The sequence below is a fragment of the Chiloscyllium plagiosum genome, chromosome 14 (assembly GCF_004010195.1).
Source record: "Chiloscyllium plagiosum isolate BGI_BamShark_2017 chromosome 14, ASM401019v2, whole genome shotgun sequence".
NCBI classification, from domain to species: domain Eukaryota; kingdom Metazoa; phylum Chordata; class Chondrichthyes; order Orectolobiformes; family Hemiscylliidae; genus Chiloscyllium; species Chiloscyllium plagiosum.
The window spans coordinates 33,475,468-33,502,943 of record NC_057723.1 but is presented as its reverse complement, the minus strand read 5'-3'; the positions used below and the strand labels follow the sequence as shown (position 1 = coordinate 33,502,943).

Genomic DNA, 27,476 nt, shown 5'->3' with positions numbered 1-27,476 from the left:
CTGACCGGCAGAGATAGGATAGGTAGAGTGACAGGTTTCCCTTTAATACAGGGGTCAATAACTAAGAGATGCAATTTTAAGATTAGCAATAAGGAGTTTAGAGGGAATTCGAAGAAGACAATTTCAACCCTGGAGGTTGTGAGCATCTGGAACTCACTGTTTAAAACGGTGGTAGGGGTAGGAACTCTCAAGGCATTTAAGGCTTGTTTAGATGAGCACTTCGAGGAGAAAGTGAGGACTGCAGATACTGGAGATCAGAGCTGAAAATGTGTTGCTGGAAAAGCGCAGCAGGTCAGGCAGCATCCAAGGAACAGGAGAAGAGGCCCTGAAGAAGGGCTTATGCCCGAAACGTCAATTCTCCTGCTCCTTGGATGCTGCCTGACCTGCTGCGCTTTTCCAGCAACACATTTTCAGCTTAGATGAGCACTTGAAAGCCATATCATACGAGGCTATGGGCAAAGTTCTAGAAAATGTGATTAGAACAGCTGGACGAGCATAAATGCGATGGGACAAAGTGCCTCTTTCTGTACTGTAAAACTCAAGATGCGAGTACTTAATGAAATGTGAAGTTATTCTCTTTGGATATGAAAATAGATTATACTTTAAAAGGTGTGAAAGTTGTAATGTTGATTTCAAAGAGACTGGGATGTATTTGTGCAGGACATCAGAAAGGCAGACAGCAAGATCCTCATTGAGAGACACCTCGTCTCCTTGCCTGTCCTCTCCACGAGGGGGCGCTCGGACATCTGACGTCACTTCCGCCGCCACATAGACGCGTCCAACGGACTTGTCGACTTGCTTGCAGGCCCGTTCTTGCGCATGCGTAACTCGACCCCCGTCCCAATCGTTTACGGAGACTTCAGGTTTGTTCTTGCGACGCTGGGAGTTGTACCCGACTGTGAACTGTAAACTTAGTCGTTAGTCTTTCACGTTGGCTGACCGGTGTTGTCTTTGCTCCGTGGGTTCGCGCTGTTGCGCAGGCGTGCGAGTGGCGGAAGTGATGTGGTGGTGTCGGTGTCAGCGCTCGAGCGGCTTCCTGTGGGCGCTTTGTCTCAGTTTGTAACAAAGTGTCAAAGTGAGTGGATACAGGTCAGGTAGGAGCAGCACTGCGCCCATTCATCTATCTCTCAGTTAATGTGACCACTGCACCACCCAGACCCTGGCACCGCTGCATTTCTCCCCCTCTCTCTGCTCCTTACTGCAGCACTCAGACAGGCCGCTCTGTTCCACGTCAATATCTCACAACCCAAAGTGCCCCTTCCTCTCTGTGCCCTGAATTAGTGCTCTGTCTGGGGCAACTCAGTGCCTCGCATTATTCTGTATGGTTTTTCCTCCTGAAAAGTCTAATCTGACTTAGACATGCACTACGTCGAAGCGTGTTTACGTTCTCTAAGGGTTGTCAGTGACAGTAATATGCCCAATAAACCTTTTGATTTGAATTATTTTTCCTGTGTACTTAGGCCAAAGTGTGTTTCTCAAAGTCCTGACCACTGGAAATGCCATGTCAGTCAAAGTTTTGCAGTGGGTATTGGTGTTAGCACAAGTTCGCAGTTAGTCTTATATGTTTGTGCTTTAAGTAATTTACTGCTAAGATAAGGAATACATATGTTTATTTTGAGCAGTAATATTCCTAATATGTGTCTGAACTATAACATTTCAGTAGAATCTTGTTCTCATTTCTGTGAATAGTCGATTGAAGTGTTACTGATATCCGTGAGTTATTTTCTTGGTTACCACATGTTGTTCAGTTATTAAAATAGTGTGCAAAATTGGTGAAAACATACTTCATCATGGAATCGCTTGGTACAGTACATAGAGAGGGGAGAGCCGATTTATCCAACTGGAATAATTGCTTCCAGTCTGTGAAGAAAGCAACTCTGAGTAGTCATCCAGTGCTGTGCACTTTATAGTGCTGTGATAAAGGGAAAACATTCAATTGCAAACCGCATGATGAAGAGATGGAATCTTTGTGCAAGTCTGTCTTTTCAGCTGTCACTCTGAAATCAAAATTGTGACTCCAGATGACAAAAACTTCCAATGTTGTTGAGATGTGCTCAGTTTATGCCAAAGATTCTAAACCTGGAGGTAGTTGTTTATCAAATAAATTTACATACAACATACAGTTTCCTAAATTCCATGTAAGTTGATTTATAAAGTTAATGTATGTGGCTAAAATGATGTGTGGACCTATGGCAGGTTCAAGTCTCATTTTATGACATGACCAGGCAGGTGCGTGTTATAATGTAACTAGATTTGTTGATTGTTAGCTTCTAATTCCTTCTAATATACCTGACCTTATTTCAGACATGGCAGGATTTCTTGTATGTATAAGCACACAGTATCTTTAAAATACATCTTTATTCTATCACATCCTCAAACATCCTTAGTGGGCGGCACGGTGGCACAGTGGTTAACACTGCTGCCTCACAGCACCAGAGACCTGGGTTCAATTCCTGCCTCAGGCGACTGACTGTGTGGAGTTTGCACGTTCTCCCCGTGTCCGTGTCTGTGTGGGTTTCCTCCGGGTGCTCCGGTTTCCTCCCACATTCCAAAGATGTGCAGGTCAGGTGAATTGGCCATGCTAAATTGCCCGTAGTGTTAGGTAAGAGGTAAATGTAGGGGTATGGGTGGGTTGCGCTTCGGCGGGGCGGTGTGGACTTGTTGGGCCGAAGGACCTGTTTCCACACTGTAAGTAATCTAATCTAATCTAATCTAAATCAAACTCCAGGCATTGGGGATTAGAGTGGTAGTGATATGCTAGACTGCAGGGAGAAGGTGAAGACTGCAGATGCTGGAGATCAGAGTCAAAACATGTGGTGCTGGAAAAGCACAGCAGGTCAGGCAGCATCTGAGGGGCACAGGAGTCAACGTTTCAAGCATAAGCTCTTGATCAGGAATGTAACTGCAGCTCTTTTTTTTATTTTAGTGGATACTTGTGTGGATGCTTTTTATGCAGTTTGCTCTATTCCAGATGTTTGTACTTTTAATGTTTATCTGGTATTGAGTCGTGAACAATATTGTCAATTTTGTCAGAGCTATCAAGAAGATTCTTGATTATTTTATTCGAAGTTTTAAACACTTGTTTCTGTTTCTTGAAGGGAATTGTTGCAATGGCTGAGTTCAATAATTTCAACACCGATTTCTTCCAATCAAGCTATAGCATTGATGACCAAGGGCAATCAGCTTATGACTACAATGCAGCAGGGGATCCTTTCCAAAACAGGTGAGCGATTGAAATCCCCTTTCAGCGGTTACAGGCTCACTTGAAGCTTTAGTATCTTTCCATTTACTGCTGATACTGACCTGTTTTTGTAAATACAAATGTGCAGTTAAAATCACTGACTTGATTGCACAGGAGCATCCTCATCATTGTTGGCACTTAGACTTGGTGCTAGTTCTGTACCTGCTGACAGAGACAGGATGTATCAATGAAGCAGGACAGTTTGAATGTTTACAGTGTTCTTTGTAATACTTCAAAGCTTTTCATATTCCAATTTATAAAATAATTTCTTTATATGCTCTCCTATGTATAGTATGCTGAATGGCCTCATGGTATCTCATTCTGTGGGTCATTAGCCATTTCATTTGAATAATGTATTTCATAGTAACATAGCACCTTTCTGTTCTTAGCGATGAAAATTAAAATAAAACTGGAGTACAGCTGGACGGTGTGCTACTTAACATGTCATAGAAAGAAAAAAAGGATCAGATCTATGAAAATAAAATAGTTCACCTTCAGTCATATTTAACTGTATGCCTTGGCATTATATGAAATTAAGTACCTGCATCACTTCATCTGATCCTTTTTCTTTTCATGACAAGTTCTGTTTAAGCTGCACACCAGTCCACCAACTGCCCCACCCTTGGTTATAAGTGTTACTGTCTAAGCTTTTGGAGAGTAATGTGCTGTTCTACCAATTGGTGCTTCATGAAGTTGTGATACCATGCAATGCCAAATTTCCAATGGAGTTTGAAGCTGCACAAGGTGATAGCTGATTGTTTGGCAGCTTGCCCATTTAGAGTGCAGGGATACAGAAAGCTCTCAAAGTAGGAGATGGTAGCAAAAAGGAGCCATCATTTGAGGAATTTGTCTGGTTGTAAACTAATGAGGGTTTCTGAGGGATCCTCAGCTTTTTGGATATAAATATATTTTTAGGTCACAATGCTCTGTTTGACTGATTTTTATCTCTTTAGATGTGTGGCTGCTCACATTGGCTGGTAAAGATCTAGTGTGGGTGAGGGGTGTGTGGATATACAGAAATGGCTGTGTTTAGAGAAGACGGTAGGGTTGGCTTGAAAGAATCGCAACTAACTGGTTCCTTGCCCAAACCCTCCAGCCTTGCAGACTTCCCTGCTTACTGCTTCTGAGTGTGAGAGACTTGGTGAAGCAACAAATGGGGCAGTGAGGTACAAAACAGGGTGCAGGAAGTAAGTTACTAACAATTTGTCATGTCTGGCATAAAGAAAGTGTAAAACTTATCTTGTGCGTCAATGCAATTAAATTATTTAACTATGACAAGAAAATGGATAATTTGTCTTGTACTCAAAGGAATAGGTACACAAGAATTTGAAAGGCTATGGAAAATAATGCAATGTTTTGTTTTTATTTGGTTTCATATTGAATTACCATTTTGAATACCATGCTAATTATCCTTTGTTTTATTCTTTATTTCTTCCATGCTTTTGGTAACTTTTAAAAGTATGCATGTAGGATTTTTGTTTCTAAAGTTGATTAACATTGGAAATTGTACATGTTACATTGTTTCCACATGTACATGTGGATTAAAACAAAATTCAGAGAGAACTTTGAACCTTGAGCAAAATGATTTTTGATTTTCCCAACTTTGTGTTTTTGTGTTAAATTCGAAAGTGTGGAGATATTTCTATTCTAGCGATTTTTGAGAAGATTTGTAGCTCAGGTTGATGATATGTAAGTTAGCTCGCTGAGCTTGAAGGTTTGTTTTCAGATATTTCATCACCATACTAGGTTAACATCATCAGTGAGTGTCACTATACTAGGTAATATACATAAAGACAAAGAAGAACACCACTTTGACTAGGACAACACGTACTTCCTAGGACAGGCAAAACAAGGTCTCTCAGAGAATTCTTAGAGGCATGATATTTTAACCAGAACTCCATCAATAAACACATTGATTTAGATCCTATCTGTCTTCCCTTGGAAAAAAGAACCGGAAATGACATCACCCACCTTAAGAAACCAAGACCTATAAATAGACAGGCGGGACATACCACCAGCGCTTCACAGGAGACACTCACTGATGTTACCTAGTATGGTGACAAAATGTCTGAAAACAAACCTTCAAGCTCAGCGAGCTAACTTACTTACATATTACCATTTTAAAAAAAAATGGATGTGAAGATGAAAAAGAAGATGCATAATTTTGGAGAGTGAAAATGATTAAAGAATTTTGTCATTCTTTTTATAGTAAGTTAAACATTTAAAAGAATTAAAGGGGAAAGTAGCTACAGTACTATATAAAATTTAATCATAGTATGATGCAGCACAGAAAGCCATTTGAGAATAAGATGCAGGAGTAGGTAATTCAGTCCATTGAGCCTCCCTGCTATTCAGCGAGATCATGGTTGGTTTGATGATCCTCAACTGTAATTTCCTGCCTTTACCCCATAACCCCTGGTTCTCTTACTGATGAATAACCTGTCTCTCAACCTCGAATATACTTAATAACCCAACTTCAACAGTCCTCTGGGGTAAAGAATTCCACAGATTCCAGACTCTGATAAAAGAAATTCTTCTTCATCTAATGGCCACCCAGTTAATCCATTTCTTCCATTTTTCCACAGAGCCATGCAGTTTTTTTTTTCAAGTATTTATCAAATTACCTTTTAATGTTGTTATTGAATTTGTCCCACATACTCTAAGGTGCATGTCTCTTTGTTTTAAAAAAAAGCAGAAGTCCTAATGCACCTCTAGTCTTTTGCTAATCACCTTAAATTTGTGTCCTTTGGTTACTTATAGGAAACTATGCCTCCTTATTAGCCCTATGGTTATGAACACCTCTATCAAGTCACTTTTTAAATAGTCTTTGCTCTCTAGAAACAAGTCCATCTTTTCCAATCTCTCTGTAGTTGAAGACAGTTTGGGTACGGTTCTGCACTTAAAATCTCAAGTTAGAAGTGGAAATCTTCAAAGGTGATCTCTTAGCAAGAGGGGCATTTATCAAAGTTACAGTCTGGTATGGACCACCTTTTTAAAAATGGGACATTTAGAAAATGTCAGCATCTAGATACTTGACAAAAATCCTTATTGGTACAGTGACCAGAAACTCTAACAACAAGGACCTCTAATGCTGTTTTAACTTTTTTTTGCATACAGGCAGTATGACAGTCACACTCAGCAGCCTGGATATTTTTATCCAACAGGGTCCCAACAGCCATACACAGGACAGATCTATCAACCTACACCAACCTTCACTCCTAGCTCTCCACAGTCAGTATACGGCAACAGTTTTGAAGACGAAGCCCCATTATTGGAAGGTAAAAATGTAGCTTTCTAGTGGTATGTAAGAAACATACAAAAATTATATTGCTGTAAACATATGCTGGAATGTTGTTTATTTTAACTTTTGTGCTCACTAATCCAGATGGATATACCAAAATTCCATTGGGTGGATCTTCAGTTTAGCATATTGGTATAATGTTCACCAATCATTTTTAAACATTTTTCTTAGGAGTGATCTGAAGTTGGATAATACTTATGAGTGCTTGAGTTCCTTTTGTAATTTCATCATGTTATTTCAGAATTATTTCAGGTTCTAACACTGGGAATAGTGAACATGAAATTGCAGCAGGCATAAAGTTCTGCCCAGATGCACAAAGTATTGTCTGACAAATTTGTATTATAAAATGGTAAACGACATTTGACCACCCCTTGAAAATTCTGCCTGATTTTTATTCCTGCACCCTTGATTGATGTAAATGTGTAATTCCAAAGCTAAGGAAGCAGTTGTTTCCAATATTCTTCTGTAAACTAGCAGTTGATAACTTAAGAAATTTTGAAATTCAACATAAGAACTTTAATTACAGGACAGGGAGCACCCATTCATCTTTGTGACCTAGATGTTGAATATCTATTTTATTGTGTGTTTCAGGCTGCACTTTGCTGACATCAGCTATAGAAACTGAACTTGGCAGCAAACAATTGCAGATTAACAATTAAATTTGTGACCTTCAGCCGCCTTGGGCTAGGGATATATTACATGGTACCGTTGTCAGATATGATTCGGCTTCTTATCCATATCCATTACTGAATAAAATCTTAACTTTTTAATTTAATCTAAAGAACAGTAATATTTCTGTTAAATGGTTACTTCACCAACATCAGCCCTGACATTTTGATGACCAGACGGGTCATTGTAGCAGCTCAGATTGGAGTTGGACATTGGGACTTTGCTGAATTCATAGTGCAGCTGGTTCCAAGGGAATTGTTAGAGAAATTCTGATTGCCATTTTGCCTGCATCTGGAAATGTTCGTGGAAGTCTCTCAAAGTCAAAGATTTCAAAGGGCAGCAACTAAGCTAAGCTTAAGGAATACTACCCAGTGGGAATAAGAAGATTAAAAGCCTGCTGTAACACAAGGGTAACCATTAAACAGACATAAGCATTCCCACACCCAAAAGAATTGACCCTTTTTCTGTTGTTGGATGTGAAAACTTAACCTGAGCCAATTCTGATTTGACATCTTCCTGACCACTTCTACAACAGTAAACACTTCATGTCGCCACTTGGTACTGAATAATCCTACTTCTCTGTCTCTGTGTCTCTGTCCCTCTCTCACTCTGTCTCTCTGCGCCCCCTTCCGGTGCAAACCAGGCCACCTACCCACCACCCCCTTTCTAGCCCAATGAACTGGTCTGAGAATTCCCGGTCACAAGTGAGGTGAGTAATGGTCTTCTACTGGACTGGCCAGAATGAGCCTAAACCACAATCCAAGTTACAGGTAAAAACCGAATATGTCCAGTGCCCTTGAGATCCCTAATCCCACCCCTGCTTCCTTGCTTTGTCTGCCCTTTCCCAGTTATTGAATATCAAATGGCCTTTTGGATGTTTAAGCATAGAATACAGCTTGCCTACAGCACTTGTACAAAGGACCTGGTTTTGATGATTTCTTCTTTGGCTCAGAGTATTTCTAGACATGTCTTCACTGTTTCATAACAGGAGAGGCCCTTGTCCAAGAATTTCCAGAGTAGAAGTTAAATGCAAGTGTGTTTTTTTTTGTCTGAAACAGGGTTTTCAATACTGGCCAGACCTTTTGACTATAATATCCAGAGAAGAGTATGGGTTTGAATCTTATTTCTGTTTTCTTGCGTGCTTTTTTTTAAAATCCAAAGTAGCAGTCAATCTGATCTGACAGTACTTTTATCAACTAGCTACTGCAATTTTTAATTTGTGTTTTAAATGCCTTATTTGCCTTTGATTTTCTATAATTTTGTAGAATTAGGAATTAATTTTGACCACATCTGGCAGAAAACACTGACTGTCCTCCATCCACTGAAAGCAGCAGATGGAACCATTATGAATGAAACTGACCTGGCTGGGCCCATGGTGTTCTGTTTGGCATTTGGAGCCACCTTATTACTGGTATGCAATATTTGTTTGTTTGTTGAGGTACTAATCATGTATTTCATCTTGTCTTACTTTGGGCTTGAGGTTCATAATACTGATGATATCTTGCCTGTCTGACAATCAGTAGTGAATACACAGAAACATGCTCTACTTAAATATTCAGATATAGCTTACAGCAGAGATTGAAGACAATATTCCCTTGATGCCAACTTCACCTCTGTTTGTGAAATAGAAACTGGAAATATTGAGCTGGCCAGGCAGCCTCTTCATCGGAGAAAAAGGAGTTAACCTTCTAACATAGTGGACTTATGTCAGAACCCATTGCCCTGTGACATTAACTCTGTTTTTCTTTCTGTACATCCTGTCTAATCTATTGAATCTTTGCAGCATTTTTGTTTCATTATTCAAAATTTTAGCATGCACACAATTCTTATGCTGTGGTTCTGTTCGCCGAGCTGGAAATTTTTGTTGCAAACGTTTCGTCCCCTGTCTAGGTGACATCCTCAGTGCTTGGGAGCCTCCTGTGAAGCGCTTCTGTGGTGTTTCCTCCGGCATTTATAATGGCCTGTCCCTACCGCTTCCGGTTGTCAGTTTCAGCTGTCCGCTGTAGTGGCCGGTATATTGGGTCCAGGTCGATGTGTTTGTTGATGGAGTTTGTGGATGAGTGCCATGCTTCTAGGAATTCCCTGGCTGTTCTTTGTTTCGCTTGCCCTATAATGGTAGTATTGTCCCAGTCAAATACCATGGAAGATAGAAAGAGATCAAATAATAGGGAAAACCCTTCTTTGAATGCATCCTCATTAATCTACCTATTGCAAATGCATCATGGTAATGTTGAAGTGACTACCATGCAGTTTCTGTTGAGACAAAGGTCCTCCAGCGAAGAAGGTTACCTCAGAATACAACGGGATCTTGATCAGATGGTCAATGGGACGAGGAGTGGCAGATGGAGTTTAATTTAGATAAATGGTGGTGTTTCCTCCGGCATTTATGGTGGCCTGTCCTTGCCGCTTCCGGTTGTCAGTTTCAGCTGTCTGCTGTAGTGGCCGGTATATTGGGTCCGGGTCGATGTGTTTGTTGATGGAGTTTGTTGAGTGGATCATCCACAAACTCCATCGGCAAACACATCGACCTGGACCCAATATACCGGCCACTACCGCGGACAGCTGAAACTGACAACCGGAAGTGGCAGGGACAGGCCACTATAAATGCTGGAGGAAACACCACAGAAGCGCTTCACAGGAGGCTCCCAAGCACTGAGGATGTCACCTAGACAGGGGGCGAAACGTTTGCAACAAAAACTTCCAGCTCGGCGAACAGAACCACAGCAACGAGCACCCGAGCTACAAATCTTCTCACAAACTTTGAACACAATTCTTATTTTGATTCCATCATTTTCTTTAGTCAGTATCTGAATCAAACTGTGTACTTGATAGTGACCTAAATTTCAATTTCATATCTACCGTACATCTAAGGTGGTCTGCCTCAGTCTCTTTTTCACCTCTGTCCCATGCTTATCTATTAATGAAAGTCTCATCCCTACTATTAATATCTTGGGACTCAGCTGGACCAGTGTTCTCCTGACCAGGCCTCCAATCTGCACCCTCCTCAAACTGAAGTCAGTTGAAAACTCTGTATTGTAACTTGAACCTATTTACCTATCTTTGCTCTACTCATTGATCTTCACTAGTTCTTAGGCAGAAGAGCCTTCATAGTAATATTTTAGACTTTGTTTCCTCCATGGCTTTGCTGCTCCCTCTCTCAATAGTCTTTGTTTAAATTCACAACCATTTGAGATCCCTCCAATTCTGGTCTCCTGAGCATTTGCCTGACTTTTTGTTGCTCCAACATTGGTGGCCATTCCTTCAGCTGCCAAGCCCCATGCTCTGGAATTACATCCCTAAATCTTCTGCTTCTCTACCTCATTTCGCTCCTTTAAATACTCCTTCATTTTAAGATTTTGTCTTGAGCAATTCTATGTTAAGTTTTTAATGGAAAGAATTGTGGATGCTGTAAATCAGAAACAAAAACAGAAGTTGCTGGAAAAGCTCAACAGGTCTGGAAGTGGCATAGTTCTGAGGAAGGGTTAAAAATGTTAACTTTGATTTCTGTCCACACTTACTGCCAGACCTGCAGAGCTTTTCCAGCAACTTCTGTTTTTGTTTCTGTGTAAAACTTTGTTTGGCAACATTCCAGTCAAGTGTTTTGGGATGTTGTGTTATGTTAAAGGCAGTTTGTCTTGTTTTTTTATACATCGGAAATTCTGTGTATTTTTCCACACTTCCAGTACCTGTTTTGGAATTGCATAGTTAACGCTAAGCGAAAATCATTGTAATTCCAGAGTTAAACCAAACGCTATTTAGATTTTAAAAAAGCAACTGCTCCTCTATCTCAGAATGTACTAATGATATATGATCTGACTTCACATTCAGGCTTCAGTGGATATGCTTTTCAACTGTTAATTCTGTTTTGAACTTCCTTGACGTTTTTAATACAGCTGTTGTTAACCTGACTGAAATTGCCCAGACACCTAAAACAACAGTTCGTTTCCTGTCTTTATAACGTCAGAGAAACCAACCAAGATTTAGGCTTTTGATTGCCACCTAGTGTTGACCCTTGTTGTGAGAATGGTCCGGGAACATTAGCTGAGGCAAAATGTACAGCCATACTTGGCCATACTTAATTCCCTGTGACTGAATTCATATTTTCTGCATTTGCCAGAAGTTGTTTATACACATTTGAAGAATTATTAATTGTTCAAATATTTTCTGCCATTAGCAATTTTTTAAGTGAAATGGTAGAGAAGAAAAAACTGAATATTTTGTGTGCCAAGGAAACTGACTATAGTCCTGAAAATAAGATTTTTTTTTTACACAAATTCTCAACATTGAGTTCAAGATCAGATGCTGTGTGAATAGGTCACAGCGAGAGCTTCTAAGGTGCTAAAAAGCATCAACTGCAAAAACAGACTTACAATAGCAGTTTTATTCTTTGCTAGTAATTTTCCTCTGGTGCTGCCCAGGAATTTTGTTTATGCATATATACAATGGTTGCAATATTCGGGCAAATTCCCAAGTCAAAGAGAAAAGCCTTTTGATACTCACAATGGCCAGACTTCATGATTTCATTTACAGTCAAATGTAACTAAAAACTGTGACAAAGGAGTAAAATTAATGGCAGAAAGTGCATGTAATCTTTAACATTTTAATCAATAATCTGGTTGTTCTCTGCTTTGTAATTAACTTTCAGTCCTTTACGTGCCATCATATACACTGAATCTGACAACTGTGGGCAGCATAGGGTCACGTGTGAACTTCTAATACTGCTTTGAGCGTGTTTTTTGTGTAAAAGAATTGCAACATTATACTACAATTCAACCTACAAGTTAATGGTTTTAGTATTGCCCAATAAATAATATAGAAACTAGATTGCATTACCTTGTGATTATGTAAAGTATTTCTGTATAAGAGTTTATATCGCCTTTTTAATTCCTTTTAGGTTGGCAAAATCCAGTTTGGTTATGTGTATGGGATCAGTGCTATCGGGTGTCTCGGCATGTACTGTTTGTTGAACTTGATGAGTATGACCGGAGTGTCCTTTGGTTGTGTGGCTAGCGTTCTTGGATATTGCCTGCTTCCAATGATTATCCTGTCAAGTTTTGCTGTGATTTTCTCTTTGCAGTAAGTATCTATATGAACAATAGCGTAAACTATTTAATGTAATTTCCCAGAGATAATGTTTCGCTTGTAAATGTAAAAACTTATGATGTCCGTCCGTTTGATTTTGAGAGAGATTCTTATGTGAGCATCACTGTTTCATTACATCTTGGGGTTGTGTATGTTATATGTACATAGTTCTGTTGCAGAATAGAGTAGGCATGGAGATTGTTTACATTTAGGTTTGTACGTTTTCTTGCTATAATAAAACATGTGGAATAGTGAAATACATTATGGTATATGCTAATGTGAAGAATACATAGATTTAACATTTCAGTTAAATTAGCCTGCAAAAAGCTACAAACGTGATGGGTCCTGAAAACATTTTGGCAATAGTACTGAATGCATATGTTGCAGAACTAGCTGTGCCCCGAGAAAGCTATTCTAGTGTAACTGCAATACTGATGTCTATCCGATAGCATGGAAAACTGTTCTGGTGTGTCCAAAGCCATCGCAGGATAAATCCAACCTGATCACTGATGGCCAATAAGTGTACTGTCAATCATCAGCTGATGGAAGTGATTGTTGATAAAATCAGAAAGTGGCACTCTCAAACAAAACTGATACTCAGTTTTAATTCCACGAGGGCCACTCACCTGCTGGCCTCATTGCAGTCTTGGTCCAAAAATGGGAAAAGATTTTTAAAGTCCAGAGGTGAATTGAGTCTGATTACCCTTGTTCTTCAAAGCAGCCTCTGAGTATGGCATCAAGGAGCCCTAGCAAAACTTGGGAAGCTCTCTGATTGGAATCATACCTAGCATAATCCACATATTATTTAAAGAAACCCTCGAGGATGCTCTTAACAAATTCTGTCCTATCAAAGCCTCTTGATCTAAGTTAGACACATCAATATTGGAGAATTTAAAGTCACCCCGCTATGACAACTTAGATTGTTCTTATTGCATCTTTCCACAATCTACGTATTTGTTTCTCAATGTCTCGGTGGCTGTTGGTGGTGGTGGTGGGTGGGGGGGGTGGGGGCGCTACAGTATAATCTTATCAGAGTGATTGCACCTGTCTTATTTTTGAGTTTTATCCATATTACCTCAGTGGCTGAGCCCTGTACTATTCCCAGAGTGAAAATGCGACACTCCCTGATTAAGTAATGCAACTCTTCCACTTCTTTTATCTTCTGTCTTGTCTAAAACAACAAAACCTTTGGGACATTGAGCAGCCAGTCCTGCCCCTCTTTCAAGGAAGTCTCTGTAATGGCTGCAACATCATAGTTCCATGTACTGATCCAGGCTCCAAGCTCATCTGCCTGACCTTTTAATATTCCTTGCATTGAAATAAACACACTTCAGCCCATTAGTACCATTGTAAAATACAATCTTTATTTAACAATATAACAAATCTGAATATTTTTCTCAACACTGAATACTGTTGAGTTTTATCGATCCTATGTTTTTAGCAAAGTTTTTATCTGTGAAATTCGGAAAAATTGTGTACATATCTATGCCATATTTGCACTGCTGTCAGCTGGGAATGATCATGACTACATGAGCTGCCTTTTTGGTTGAAATGGACTTGAGTTTTTTCTGTTCAGTTTTACTATAGGAAATCTTGTTCTCTAAATATGTTCTTAATATTGTAACAAAATTAAATTATGCAAATAAAGATGTGTGTTTCAGGAAATTGTTGCTAAATCAGAAAGGCAATTATTGTTTAAAAAAATTCACGAGAAACAACTAATATTGTTGTATTCTTTTTCCAATAGAGGCATGCTGGGCGTAATTATTGCTGCTATGATTATTGGCTGGTGCAGTTTGTCAGCTTCTAAGATCTTCATCTCTGCCTTGGCCATGGAGGGACAGCAATTACTTGTGGCATATCCTTGTGCTTTGTTATATGGAGTTTTCGCTCTTATCTCCGTTTTCTAAATGTCTTTGTGAATGGAACAAGGGTCCATGTTCTGAACTCAAAAGACAAATGGATGCAAGTCTCAAGTATCATTCAAGTGGTTTAAAAACTTTCCAGTTGCCTGCCAACAAAGTGGTTGAAATTCTTTTGATTCCAAGTTTCTTGGGAACAATTGGACAGATGTCTTGTATTCTTAAATTCCTGCTTTAAATGTTGTACAAAGAAACCCATTTTAGTGATTGAAGGTGTCTAAAGCACAGATTGCTAATTTGAATGTTTTGTCTTTGCTTTCAACAACATGCTTCACTGATGGGGATTAAAATATATTAAATGGTTTTACCTTTATCCTGAAACACAGTTTAGTTATGAAGTTCAGATGAAATTTTCACATGGTTCAGACATGCAAGTTACTTTTATTGTTTGCTGGGTTGTTGGGACCGCTGGAAAGTGTTCCTTCACGTGCAGTGTAAATAGAGAAATATACAGTACCCTGTGATATTTATATCTATAGCAAGAACTGCGTGCAATACCAAAAAACAAAACTCAATATTTAAATCAAAATTCTATAGGCATCCGTTCCTTTTGGTCAATGAACCATAATAAATTTCTCTCAAGCAAATGAAATTCAATACTGGGAATGGGAGGAGTTAGAAAACGTGTTGTACATGTAGGCATTGTCAAAGTAAGATCCCATTGTAAAGAGGGCAACTTCATGTCTTGCTTTACAGCATAATTACAGTTTGCAAGTTAGACATTATTTTACCACCGTGTTTATCTGGCCCATGGAAATAAACAATCATTCCAGCTCCAATCTGTAAATTACAGATAATTTAGTTTTTTTTTTAAGTTGACTGCTTATTTTGTTTCTACTGTTTAAGCATCTTGCCCTGTGCAGTACATTTGTAATAAATTGGTTAATCTCTCATCCAACACATAGTAGTGCAATTATTTTGGTGGAACCCTTTGCTGAACTAGGCAATGGAATTCCCTTTGTTGGAAGTACTAAGGCTATCCTATTTTAGTACTACTGTACTAGTAATGAAAGCATTTCTATCAACCGTAAGTTAATGTTCAGTATTCAGTGTTGACGCACATTTAGGTACTTTATAAATTTTTTTTCTTAAGAGAAGGTAAAATGAGATTCATTGTTACTTTGTGTACAGTGTTTGATAAAAGGAATACACACTACAAAACTTACTGCCACTAATTACTATAATTGTAGAGCAGTGAATGAATAAGAAGGGTCTGGGGGAATATGGGTCGGGTGCTGGCAGGTGGGACTAGATTGGGTTGGGATATCTGGTCAGCATAGATGGGTTGGACTGAAGGGTCTGTATCCATGCTGTCCATCTCTATGACTCATTGTAAGTTTTAAATTTCTACTATTTTGAACAAGTTCCAATAACAAGAATTCTAATTTATTGCACAGAACTGAAATACAAACCCTGTTCATGATGGAGACTTAATAAGTCAGACCTGATCAACTTAATGAAAAGTTGCAATTGATAATTAAACATGTTTATAATTAGAGTGCACCAGAAGGCAATTTGTCCATCAGAATGTTAAAAGCAACCTAGAAGTCCATGACAAAATTCAAGTAGACTCTTTCCAACTTGTTGGTTATGTAGTTTACCATCTGATTAAAGTTGGTCCCTGAAATCTGTAAATCAGCACAAAACAATCTTGCTCGAGATATGTAATTGTCCACTACTATATATTCCAATTCCCAATCATTGGTGTTAATAGGTAAAATTCTTTTTTTTTAAACCTAGAATGACTGTGATTGTCTCAGAGCATAGACTTTGCCTCTTTTGGTGTATATACAAATCTTTAAACTTATTTGTAGTTTTTGGCTGTTACATGATCCACAATATCTGCCTGTTGATATTCACCATCTCAGATCATGCATTGATAAAAGACCATTTTATACCTGTGGAATATTATGCCATAAATCAATTGTGTTTATGCAGTAGCCAATGAACTCTGAATAGATATGTAGGTATTTTAAGGAGTCCCTTTTTAAAAGTTTGAGTGCTTTACTTTAAAAATAATCAGCAGCTCAGTTTTGTTTTAAATAAAGTTAAAACTTAATTTATTAAGCAACTGTTCCTGAAAGTTATTTCTGTAAATTATGACAGTTAATAATTGTATGCAAATATTTCAGGGAACAGTAGGTTATGTATGCAAATGAGGTCAGTTTGCAAGGGTAAAACAGATGTAAACTTTTTAACAAAAGAATACTCTGGCTGAAAACTAGGAAATCTTGAAGACACTAAGATCATGAATTTCTGGTAATTGACTGTGGAGACTCTAACTTAAGGCTGTTAAAGTTCAGGGACTACTATGGTTGGAGAAGAAGCATTATAAATTTCATTGTAATGGACCCTATCAATTGAATAATTCAATATTGAACAGTTCTGTTCTATGAATATTTGCATTTATGTATTATCACAATCCAAAACACATCAGGCTGTGAACTATTTGAGATGTAGTGACAGTTGGAGACAAACTTGCAACTATTTAACTAACTTCAGTCTGTGGAAGAAGTATTTAGAGTGATAACTTCTTGTGCATAGAAGTGTCAGTTATCATTTAAAAGAAAACTGGCTGTTATCTTGTTGCAATTTAAACAATAAGAAATTTAGTGTTTACTTACATGTGGCTTTAGGTTGTAATGGAGGTGTGTTTACTGTTGAAAATATTGGTGCATTGTTTCACTTCTGGTTTTGTATGTGTCCAAGTACCTCATTAGGACAATACAAACACAGAAACTAATGATACCACATGACTTCACCTAATGATAAAGGAGTGAGAATGTAAAATGACATCAAACATTAGTACCGGAGAATCAAAACATAGATAGCCCTTGAGAAAATCTTGAGGAGTCCTGGTGCAGAGAGAGGCAACTGTGTTGACCTCTGGCCCAGTAGCTGGTTTATAAAAGCAGTCCTTTTAACTGGTTTATTTTGAATGTTTTCCTATCTCTAGCTGTTGAAACAGTTACTGATTTAAATGTCTTTCATGGTGAGGTCAGATGCTATTCCTGTTGATTGCTGTAATCAGCCAACTTTTGTAAGTCAAGCAAAAGACTGCAATGCTAACTTTGATTTATTGTTCCACAAAGCATACCAATTGTGTTGAGATTCCTTGTGATGTCCCTACAGTTTTGTGTTCCTCGAAACAATAGCTTTGAGTCTTCGCATCATTTGAAGTTTGAGTGGATTGACCAGGAATCCTTGAATTATTTATTGGTCCCTTACGATAGATTATATGTTAGTTTTACAGTCAATCTGCTTGATTGTAGATTAATCCAGCGAAGGTGCCAAATGACTTCTGAGAGTTATATTGTAAGATATGTTGCCCATTTTCAAGACAGAATAGCTTTCTTTATATAAAATAAATCTAAACATTTGTGCCACAGTGCTTTCATAAAATAATTCTTGTAAAAATATCTCAATTGTGAGTGTTCTGTAATGTGGTTTAAGTATTTCAAAGATATCTTCAAAACAAATATTTAAAAGGCTGTTGGGAACAAGATATATTTTGTTTTGAAATAGTTAATTCAGGTATCACTGCCATTATTATCTCTTTTAAAAATAATCTTTCTGATGACATCTCATTCTTCAGTGTTTTCATCTTTCTGTGCTCCCTGTTAAACCATATGACCTTTGAAACTCCGATCATGGGTTTGCTTCCAGAATATTTATGCTGTTTCCCTTGATTGATCTTGAGTGCAAGTGTGAATGGCTTGTGGAGATGATTCAAAAGAATTCACTCGTGGTGAATATGCCCAACCTCTATGCATTTCATGGCAAAACGTGAAAGTTTGTTCCTATAGCTGGTGAAAAACAGCAGTGGGGATGTTCCAAAGTCATGAATTGCAGTGGGATCAATCTATTTGGGATAGCAGGAAAAGAAAACCAGATATTTACAGAAAAGGGAGAGGTATTGTGAAGATTGTGTGGTGTAGTTGTAATTTCCCTGCCGCTTAACCAAGAAGCCAGAATTCAGGTCCCACCTGCTCTAAGGGTATGTAGTAATACTTCTGAACAGGTCAATTAGAAAATATCGAAAAATACACAGGATAGATGAAAGGAATGTGGTAAACGTAGGTGACTGAAGAAACCATTCAGTAAGGTATAAACAGGAGGCCAGTTACAAAAATGTAGACAGATGGAACAAGAAGAAATGGTAGGTTGATTGGCAAATGAGAAACAAGCAGTTAGGCTTAATGTCAACATCATTGGCACACATCATGCAGAAGTCTTTGCTCTCCTTTACTTCCAATTAAACAGTGACTCTTAGAATTTTGAATTGCACTATCATAAATCACTGTATACCCAATGAGTTAGACTTTTGATATGATTTATCTTACTGTCTCTAAATTCAATAGCAATCCATAATCATTGCTCGCTCTTCCAAGATTTCCAAGAATAACGTTTAGTTATAATGCTGGATGACAATTGGGATCACTTTTAACATGTAAAGGGTAAGTTACTGATTGTGGCCTCAGCAATCATAGACTTTTTAAAAAGTGAGAACATAGGCTCATTACTTAGCAATACTGCTTATAATTGGTTAGTTTTAGCAGGGTTCTGACCTAATGAGAAACACTTTGCTGTGGGCTTTGGGACCTGGATCTTGGGGTGAAATGAGGGTCCATTTGTTGGCTGCAGAATGTGATATTTTCCCCAGAGATTGCAGCTCTGAAACCTCAAGTAGCCCTACCAGGAGAGCTGGACACTGCAGAGGAAAAGACAGGAATTTATTATTAAAGGGCCTCAACAGATTTATGTTTTAATGTCTGCAGTTTGGTCTGTAATCTTTTGTTAGTGTCTGGTATATTTTTGTGGCAAAGTTTATGTAAAAGAATTCATCCAATAACTAATAAACCTGACATGTAGACACTTTACCTGGTCATTCCTCAATATCCTAGGAGCCCTAACAAAACTAGAGTCAATGGGAATTTGATGGAGTGAGGGGGCAGGGGTTGGATGGGGGAGGCTGCTCTATGTTGGTTGAAGTCATAGTACAAAGGAAGATGGTTGTGGTTGTTGGAGCAGGATAGCCCTAGGCATCCGGTGGCGAGTAACTCACTAAATTATTTTCCAAAGCCTCTCCGTTGTCTACAAGGCACAAGTCACTAGAGTGATGCATGGATGCATTTCCAACAACACTCAGAAAGCTTGACCGCACAGCCTGCTAGCATGGTACCACAGTCCTTCTCTCTCTGGCACTTACTAACAGCAATGTGTACCATCTAAAAGATGCGTTGCAGAAATGCACCAAAATCATGAGAGGCATGGATAGAGTAAATAGACAAGGTCTTTTCTCTGGGGATGGGGAAGTCCAGAACTGGAGGACATAGGTTTATGGTGAGAGGGGAAAGGTTGAAAAGGGACCTAAGGGACAACTTTTTCATGCAGGGGTTGATGTGTGTATGGAATGAGCTGCCAGAGGAAATGGTGGAGACTGGTAAAATTACAACATTTTAAAAGGCATCTGGAGTGACACATGAATAGGTAGGGTTTAGAGGGGTATGGGCCAAATGCATGAAATGGGACTTGATTACTTTAGGATATCTTGTAAGCATGGATGAGTTGGACTGAAGGGACTGTTTCTGTACTGTACATCTCTATGACTCTATAATGCCTTCCAAATCTATGGCCACTACCATTTCAAAGTACAAGGTGGTGAATGCATGGCAACACCACTGCCTGCAAGTTTCCTCCAAATCACACTCAATCCTGATTTGGAAACGTATTGCTGGTCCCTCAGTATTACTAGGTCAGAACCATGGCCCTTCTCCCTGACAGCATTGTGGGTGTACCTACACCATGTGGCCTGCAGTAGTTCAAGAAGGCAGCTTCCCATCACCTACTCAAGGGCAACTCGCAAGGATAATGTTGGCCCAGCCAGTGACACCCATATCCTGCGAATGAATGAATTAATTAAATATCAAGCACAACAGTTCATATTTTATGATGGATACTTTTTACATTGTGCAAGCATTTTGTTCAAATGTTGAATTTTAATTTAATAGATGTTCTCTCAAAAGCAATACTATGAATATGGGAAACTAAGAACAAAAACGTTTTGTAGAATGGTTGAATTTGTGGAGAGAAAAAAAGAGATAACATTCATTTTAATAAACTTATTTTGTGGTTTTTCATTATTTACTGTTCTGTCCCCTTGTTTCAAGTGTTCTGCCCCTTTATGCTGAGTGTTTTATACACATACAAAGTGTTCTGCCACTTTCTACTACAAATTCTGCTCTTGTGTGGAGTGTATGCTCCATGGGGCTTGAGCTCACGTTACTGCTTTATCATTCCATTTAGAATTTGATTCTTCAGGCTGTGTATGAGCTAGAATCATTAAATGCCTACAGCATAAAAAGGAGCCACTTTTCCTGTCATGTCTGAGGGGTCTCCACAAAGTAGATAGAGAGAAATTGTCCCCATTAGTGGAAGGATCGATGACCAAAGGGGCACAAATAAAAACAATGTTAAAGTGTGAAAAAGCTTTTCCACATTTCAAGTAATTAATGTGTGAATGGGTGGCAGGGTGGCTCAGTGGTTAGCACTGCTGCCTCACAGCGCCAGGATCGACAAATTCAACTCATGCTATTCATCTGTCTCTTAAATTATGATCCAATACTCTTTAGAACCCTTAATTGACTCTTCCACACTCTCAAGTAGCACATTTCAGTTCCTATTATCACAGAGCCCCGACAGTATGGAAACAGGCCCTCAGGCCCAATAAGTCCACACCGACCTTCAGAAGAGTAATCCATCCAGACCCAGTCCACCTACCCCATATTTATCCCTACCTAATGCACCTAATTTACACATCCTTGATTACTATGGGCAATTTAGCATAGCTAATTCACCTAACCTGCACATCTTTGGACTGTAGGAGGAAACCAGAGTACCCAGACGAAATTCATGTAGACATTGGGAGAATGTGCAAACTCTACACAAGACAGTCACCCGAGACTGGGATTGAACCTGTGTCCTGGCGCTGTGAGGCAGCAGTGCTAACCACTGAGCCACCCTGCCACCCATTCACACATTAATTACTTGAAATGTGGAAAAGCTTTTTCACACTTTAACATTGTTTTTATTTGTGCCCCTTTGGTCGTTGATCCTTCCACTAATGGGGACAATTTCTCTCTATCTACTTTGTGGAGACCCCTCGTAATTTTGAATACCTCAATCAAATTCCTTCAATCGTTTTATTTCCAGAAAATAGTCCCAGAATCTTCAATCTTCATATGTAAACTCATCTTGGAACAATTTTTGTGACCTTTTCTACACCGACCTTAATGTATAATGCCTAAAACTGGATTCAGTATTCCACTGAGGCTGAACCAATATTTAATATAAACTTAACATAACTTCCTTGCCTTTATACTGGAAGCCCTTATTGATAAAACCCAAAAAACTGAACGCTTAATTAATCTCACACTCTACCTGTGCCGCCACCAAAAAAAAAATGATTTATATAAATAATCAACCAGATTCTTCTTTCCTTGAATCCCCTTCATAATTATACCTTTTTATTTTCTATCATTTTTTTCTGTGTTCTTCCTTCCAAAACAAATGACCTAGTGTACTGCATTAAATTTCATCTGCCACTTGACTGGATATCCCTCCAACATTTCCACATCCTTTTGAAGTTCTGCACTATCCTTCTAGTTAATAATAGTTCCAAGTTTTTTATATCATCAAGAGCAGGAGTCCTAACACTAATCCCTGAGCAACTCCACTATAAACCTTTCTTCATTCAGTGATGTCCTTGATTCAAACACCAGGAAAGCAATGTAGAAAAGGATCTTCTGATTTGATCAATAGAAACGTGAGAGAGAGAAAGGTGATGATCCAGAAAATTGAAATGGATGAACCTCAGCGTTGCGTGCTTGAGGTTACTGTTACGTGTATGGAAGGGCTGCAGGGTGAATAAGAAAACTGACCATTGCATCACAATACAGGAAACCAAAAGGGATGAATTATAGGGCTGGTGTAGAGGATTGTCCTGTCAGGGACATGCTCTTTGCAGCAAAGAGCAAGAGTCCAGAAGGCTGTGTTGCCTATCCTGAAGAAGGGCTTATGCCCGAAACGTCGATTCTCCTGTTCTTTGGATGCTGCCTGACCTGCTGCGCTTTTCCAGCAACACATTTTCAGCTCTGATCTCCAACATCTGCAGTCCTCACTTTCTCCTTGCCTATCTGTTGTCAGGATTTGGAACATGTATTCTGGGCTGCTAAGGAACTTGCAGTGAAAGGGGACAATCTGGTGTCGTGGTGCACATGGGTATTAATGTCTTAGGTAGCAACAGGAATGAGGTTCTGCTGAGGGAGTATGACTAGCTAGGAGATAAAACTAAAAAATAATCTCAAAGGCAATAAGCTATAGTCAAATTGGTGTAGCAGAAGTAAGATTAGAGAGGTAAATGTGCTTGTTAAAGATTGGTTTGGAGAGATCGGTTTTCATTTATGTGGTACTGGCACCTGTACTGGGAAAAGTGAAAGCTGTGTTGTTGGGGCAGTTCACCTGAATTGTCTGAGACCAGTATACCGGCAAGTTATGTAACTAAGATTGTAGAGAGTTTCAAACTAATTTGTGTAAATAATTGTGATAAACTAAATAGAGAAGGCAAGGCAAGGGAGTAAGGTAGCAATATGGCAGAAAGGACAGAACATACAAACCTAACAGTGCACCAGCAGATCAAACTACAGTTCACAAAATTAGTAAAAAGACAGGATCCTCTTTCTGAATGCAAATAGTATTCACAACAAAACAGATTAATTAATATCACAAATAGTAATAATGTGTGATATGGTAGCCATTTTAAAATGTAGCTGCAACATGACAAAGACTGGGACCTGAATATTCAAGGGCAGACAATATTTAGGAAGGACTAGGAAAATGCAGAGGTGTAGCTCTATTAATTAAGGATGGCATATAAATGCCATATCCATATAACAATAAAGAGACATAACTTTAGTTCTGGAGATCAGGATATATAATTATTTTGGATAGTGATGAAAAATAGTAAAGGTGCGATGTCACTTGTGGGAGTGATTTATAGCATTCCCTAAAAATAATACACTGCAGAAGAGGGTCTAAATGTTTCCCTTATGAAGTAGGGTAGAACAAGGGAATAGAATTTAAACTAAGAAATTTCCTGTTTAAGTCAGAAATGAGAATTTTTTTCCATTATTGAGTTGTGTGTCTTTGGAATGTGTTTCCCCAAAGTATGATGGAGGCAGCTTCATTAAATGGCAGAGCCAAATAGACTTTTCATTAACAAGGGAAAAAAAGTCTTCAGTGGCAGTGTGGAATTTGTAGTTGACACCATAATGAGATTAGTCATGGTCTTATTGAATGGTGGAGCAGGCTCGAGGGGCTGAATGTCCTCCTGTGCTCAAAAACTGGATATCCATATGTTTGTAAAAGCTGACACCTGAAGTTTGCGTCTGCCTATCTTGAACAGAATATTTTGAATATTATTCATTCAGGAAGCTAGAATCTTGACTATGATTGAAGTATCAATACTAATGAGAAAAATAGGACTGTGATTCTCACATCAAAATGTTCTTCTTTCATGAACTTCATTTTTGTCACAAGGATTGCCTTGTTAGAATCCATGATATGGTGGTGCCAGTGTTGGACTGGGATGGACAAAGACAAAAACACCGGGTCATAGCCTAGAAGTTTTATTTGAAACTGCAAGTTTTCGGAGCCTTTGCTCCTTTCTCAGGCAGTTAGTGAGAGAGAATACAGAATTTATAGTGAAAGATCAAGAGGTTATACAACTTGTGTGAATGTATTGAACAAACCTAGATGGCTATTGAATCTTTAATCAGTAAGAATGGAGATGCATGTTTCAATTTATTAATATGTAAATCCCAGAATTACCTTCAAGTCATTGCCCCAAGATAACTTCAGCTTTTGAGAATAAAGGTGACACCACAGGGCAGTCAATGCTTTTTAGGTGTGAGGTCATGTTTCAAGTCTGTTTCTATCTCAACCTGGTGTCAGACTGGTTTTATTTCTGGATTTACATATTAATCAGTCACAACCTGCACCTCCATTCTAACAGCTTAAAGACTTAACAGCCATCTAGGTTTGTTCAATGTATTTGCGTAAATTGTATGATCCTTTGACCTTTTACTTATAAATTCTGTGTCTGATGTATTCTGTCTCACTAGCTGCCTGAAGAAGGAGTGGGAGCTCCAAAAGCCTGTGGTTTCGAATGAACCTGTTGGACTATAACCTGATGTGATTATGATTTTTGACTTTGTTAGAATCTATATGTGACAGGGAGTGTACCTTAGCACACAAGATCAAATTGCAGTGAAAAAACCAAAATTGCTGACTTTACCATTCAAGAATATAAATAGTATACACAAAGAGAACAGCCACAAGTTCTGATGTTCCGATCTATGAAAAACTTTCATGTTTTCCTGTCACAACTAACAATCTTAGAAGCAAGATCTGATCTTGAGGGATTCTTATTGCCTTTGAGCATGTACATTTTGAAATTCCTACTGATCATCTGCTTTATATAGTCACATAGAAATAACATTACAGTCATAAACAAGATATTAAATTCAACTGAACTGCAATGGTGCTGAAACTTCACAAGTTACCTCTATTTCCAACTACCTTATCACAGACTTTCAGCATATTTCTCTTCTTCATTTCTTGCCATGTGTTTTCTAACTTCTTTGAACACATCTGTTATTTGTCTCAACCACTTCTTGAAAGTTTCACATTCTAATTAATCTCATGAGTAAAACTATTTCTTTGCTTATTGGACATAATAGTAATCATCTTGTATTTATGGCCTTTTATGCAAAAAACCATATCATCATTGAGATCCCCCTCTTTATATGCTGGTCATCATGATTCTCATGGTGCAGGTGGGGAACAATTGCAAACATGAATGCAGGTGCAAGAGCGATTGGAACAGAATTATTTGTACAGAGCTTTTGTTTTACTTTAATCTTAAATCAATAATGGAAAGTAGTTAAACTAACAGCAATTTTGACAATACAACTGTTTAGTTTGTTAGAGCATGCAAGAGTAGTTTACTGTATCTGAAAGATGGACAGTAGTTGTCATGAAGTTAGAATGTAGGTTTTGTATACTAGTTGCTGATCTAATTGGCTGAGGATAATTGCTGCCTTAATTTCACCGTGGATTTGGAAAGAGAAGCATAGCCTTGTAAGTATTTTTAATTAAATCAACTGATGATTTCTCAGGGAGACTGTGGGAGGAATGAAGTATTCAGTTACTTGGGAAGCAAAATGTGGATGATGTGTAGGCCAGCAGTGGGAGGTGTGAACTTATAGTGGGAGATGTAAGCAAGAGTAACAGATGCCAAAAGGCAGATGGGTGCAGGCAGGTGACTGGAGTCAGGAAGAGGAAAACTCTACATAAAACAGATAGATCAAAGGTTTTGAATTGTAGATGGTCTGCAGAATAGTAACAGTTGTAATGTAGAAACTGAATACTAAAAATCCTGGTTGTGAAATTAAAAGTAGCAGATATGAAAGGGCTTGGATCAAAGTATCAGTGGGATGGCTTATGTCCAGTGCCAAATTCATAGAAAGCTTTCAAATTCCTGGAACAGTTCAGAAACAGAAGTGTCTTATATAGGCTAAGTGGACTTCACTGGAGCAAAGCTGGGACCAATGTACTAACTTGGGAGAGTAACTAGTGCTGCTGATTTGGGAGGGAGGGGTCAGGACAGAAAAAGGTTTAAATAATATATTGAGGTAAGAGGACGCTATTTGTAAATCTGGGGACAAGTTCTCAAAAACCAAACAATTTGGAATGAAGAACTTGAGCTTCTTTTAACATAAACAAATTGTCAATCTCACTAGCAGAATTATTCAACTCTTAATGGTTCATTGTTCCTTACAAAACCCTTAGGCTGAAAGTTATAAGGTCCTGAGAAATGTGGCTATGGTGAGATTTGTGCAAGAATCAGATGTGAAGTTTAACAAGGCTCATCTTGATGGTGGGAACAATTTGCTTAATCTTTTATGCTTTTCACAAGTGGTGAGGCAAGTTTCTAGCTAGACAGTGTTGAGCAGCTAATTCAGATGATTATTGCTTGTTTAATGCATAGATAATGCTACAACTTGCCTTATTAATATTCAACTTTCTATTTTTATCAAACTCACCAACAAGCTAGACATTATGACAACTCGGTGTGGAAATTGGTGTGGATATCTCAGGAATCCAGCTCTCCACTTGCTGTGAATAACCTCCATGTGCATGTACAACCAGCTGCATCTAAGGGAATGATACACAGGCAGCAGTTGCATGCATTTGACCACAAACATTGGCCATAGAGCATCTGCCAACCCAACACTACCATCATGTCAATTCTCTGATTCACTGGCAGGCTGCTTACAAAGCATAGATTTGCATTGCCAGGCATACCAGTAATTAGTAGTGAAAGACTGCTCAGGATGCCTTCTACACATGGACAGGCACCCAGAACAAAGATTAAACCAGGCTGAACTATAGGGCTGCTCTCTTCCTCCCCTATGGCTTGCACAATTAGAATCTACCTTCTGCTTGCACCATCCATACATTGCATTGTCTTGACTTGCCATGTAATGCCTATTAGCATGTTGGCGCTTCACCAGAGCCAAAGATTGTCAGTACTGCTGTTTTGAAGGCTCCTTTTCAATGACACACGGACAGGCTACTTGTCATGCTTATCTGCAGGAATCTGCCTGGCATAGGTCTGCCATGGTTACATATTGGTGAGTAGCATACCCACAAGTCAATGTGACACTTTCACATTTCAGCACCCTGAGCAGCAAATACACAGTATTCAACCAACTAGCCTTATCAGGAACAGGTGCAAATCCTCAGTCCAGTCAAAGGGGTGGCTGCTGTCAGTCAGGGTGTCCAAGTACCATCAGTCAAGGGCACATTCTGCACAATGTCAGGGGTCTCAAAGACAGCAGTTTCTTTCAGCATGTTCATGGTCAGGGGAGCTGTCCAAGTCCGGTCGAGGGAGTGAGTAGTGGTAGTACCAGCACAAACAGTTTGAATCATGTTCCATCAGTCAGGGATCTGGTCTCTTATGTTTAGCAGCTATTTTCAAGGTCAGTCAGTGACTTGGGATGAATACGGTCCAGGGTATCCTTCCATTAGCCTTTATGGAGGATTCAGGAGGGGCTATAGAGGCAGTGGGGATATCACAGCCAGAAGGGGGTGGGAGTAAAGGCTGGGAAGCAAAACAGTGACAGTGGTAGAGATAGGA

At 38.9% G+C, this 27,476-nt stretch overlaps 1 protein-coding gene across 7 annotated transcripts; it reads left to right on the top strand.

Annotated features, from left to right (window-relative positions):
* The first annotated feature begins 616 nt into the window (after positions 1 to 616).
* On the top strand, positions 617 to 15,113 carry yipf5 (Yip1 domain family, member 5). 7 transcript variants are annotated; one of them, XM_043703495.1, is made up of 6 exons: positions 617 to 863; positions 3,099 to 3,223; positions 6,406 to 6,519; positions 8,477 to 8,622; positions 12,106 to 12,287; positions 14,041 to 15,113. In XM_043703495.1, exons 1-6 carry the CDS (start codon positions 820 to 822, stop codon positions 14,201 to 14,203), a joined length of 774 nt encoding a protein of 257 aa, XP_043559430.1. In that variant the 5' UTR covers positions 617 to 819; the 3' UTR covers positions 14,204 to 15,113. The 7 variants fall into 7 exon arrangements, with proteins under 7 accessions (XP_043559430.1, XP_043559434.1, XP_043559436.1 ...); XM_043703499.1 differs by having other exon boundaries at positions 644 to 863; positions 6,359 to 6,519; XM_043703501.1 differs by lacking the exon at positions 617 to 863 and adding an exon at positions 931 to 1,094.
* Positions 15,114 to 27,476: the final 12,363 nt, after the last annotated feature.

Excerpts from the sequence above, each read along its gene's own strand:
- yipf5 (XM_043703495.1), top strand. The coding sequence starts at position 820 with ATGCGTAACTCGACCCCCGTCCCAATCGTTTACGGAGACTTCAG. Across the intron at positions 864-3,098 it reads ATCGTTTACGGAGACTTCAG|GGAATTGTTGCAATGGCTGA; the intron begins GTTTGTTCTTGC and ends TGTTTCTTGAAG. Across the intron at positions 12,288-14,040 it reads GCTGTGATTTTCTCTTTGCA|AGGCATGCTGGGCGTAATTA; the intron begins GTAAGTATCTAT and ends TTTTTCCAATAG.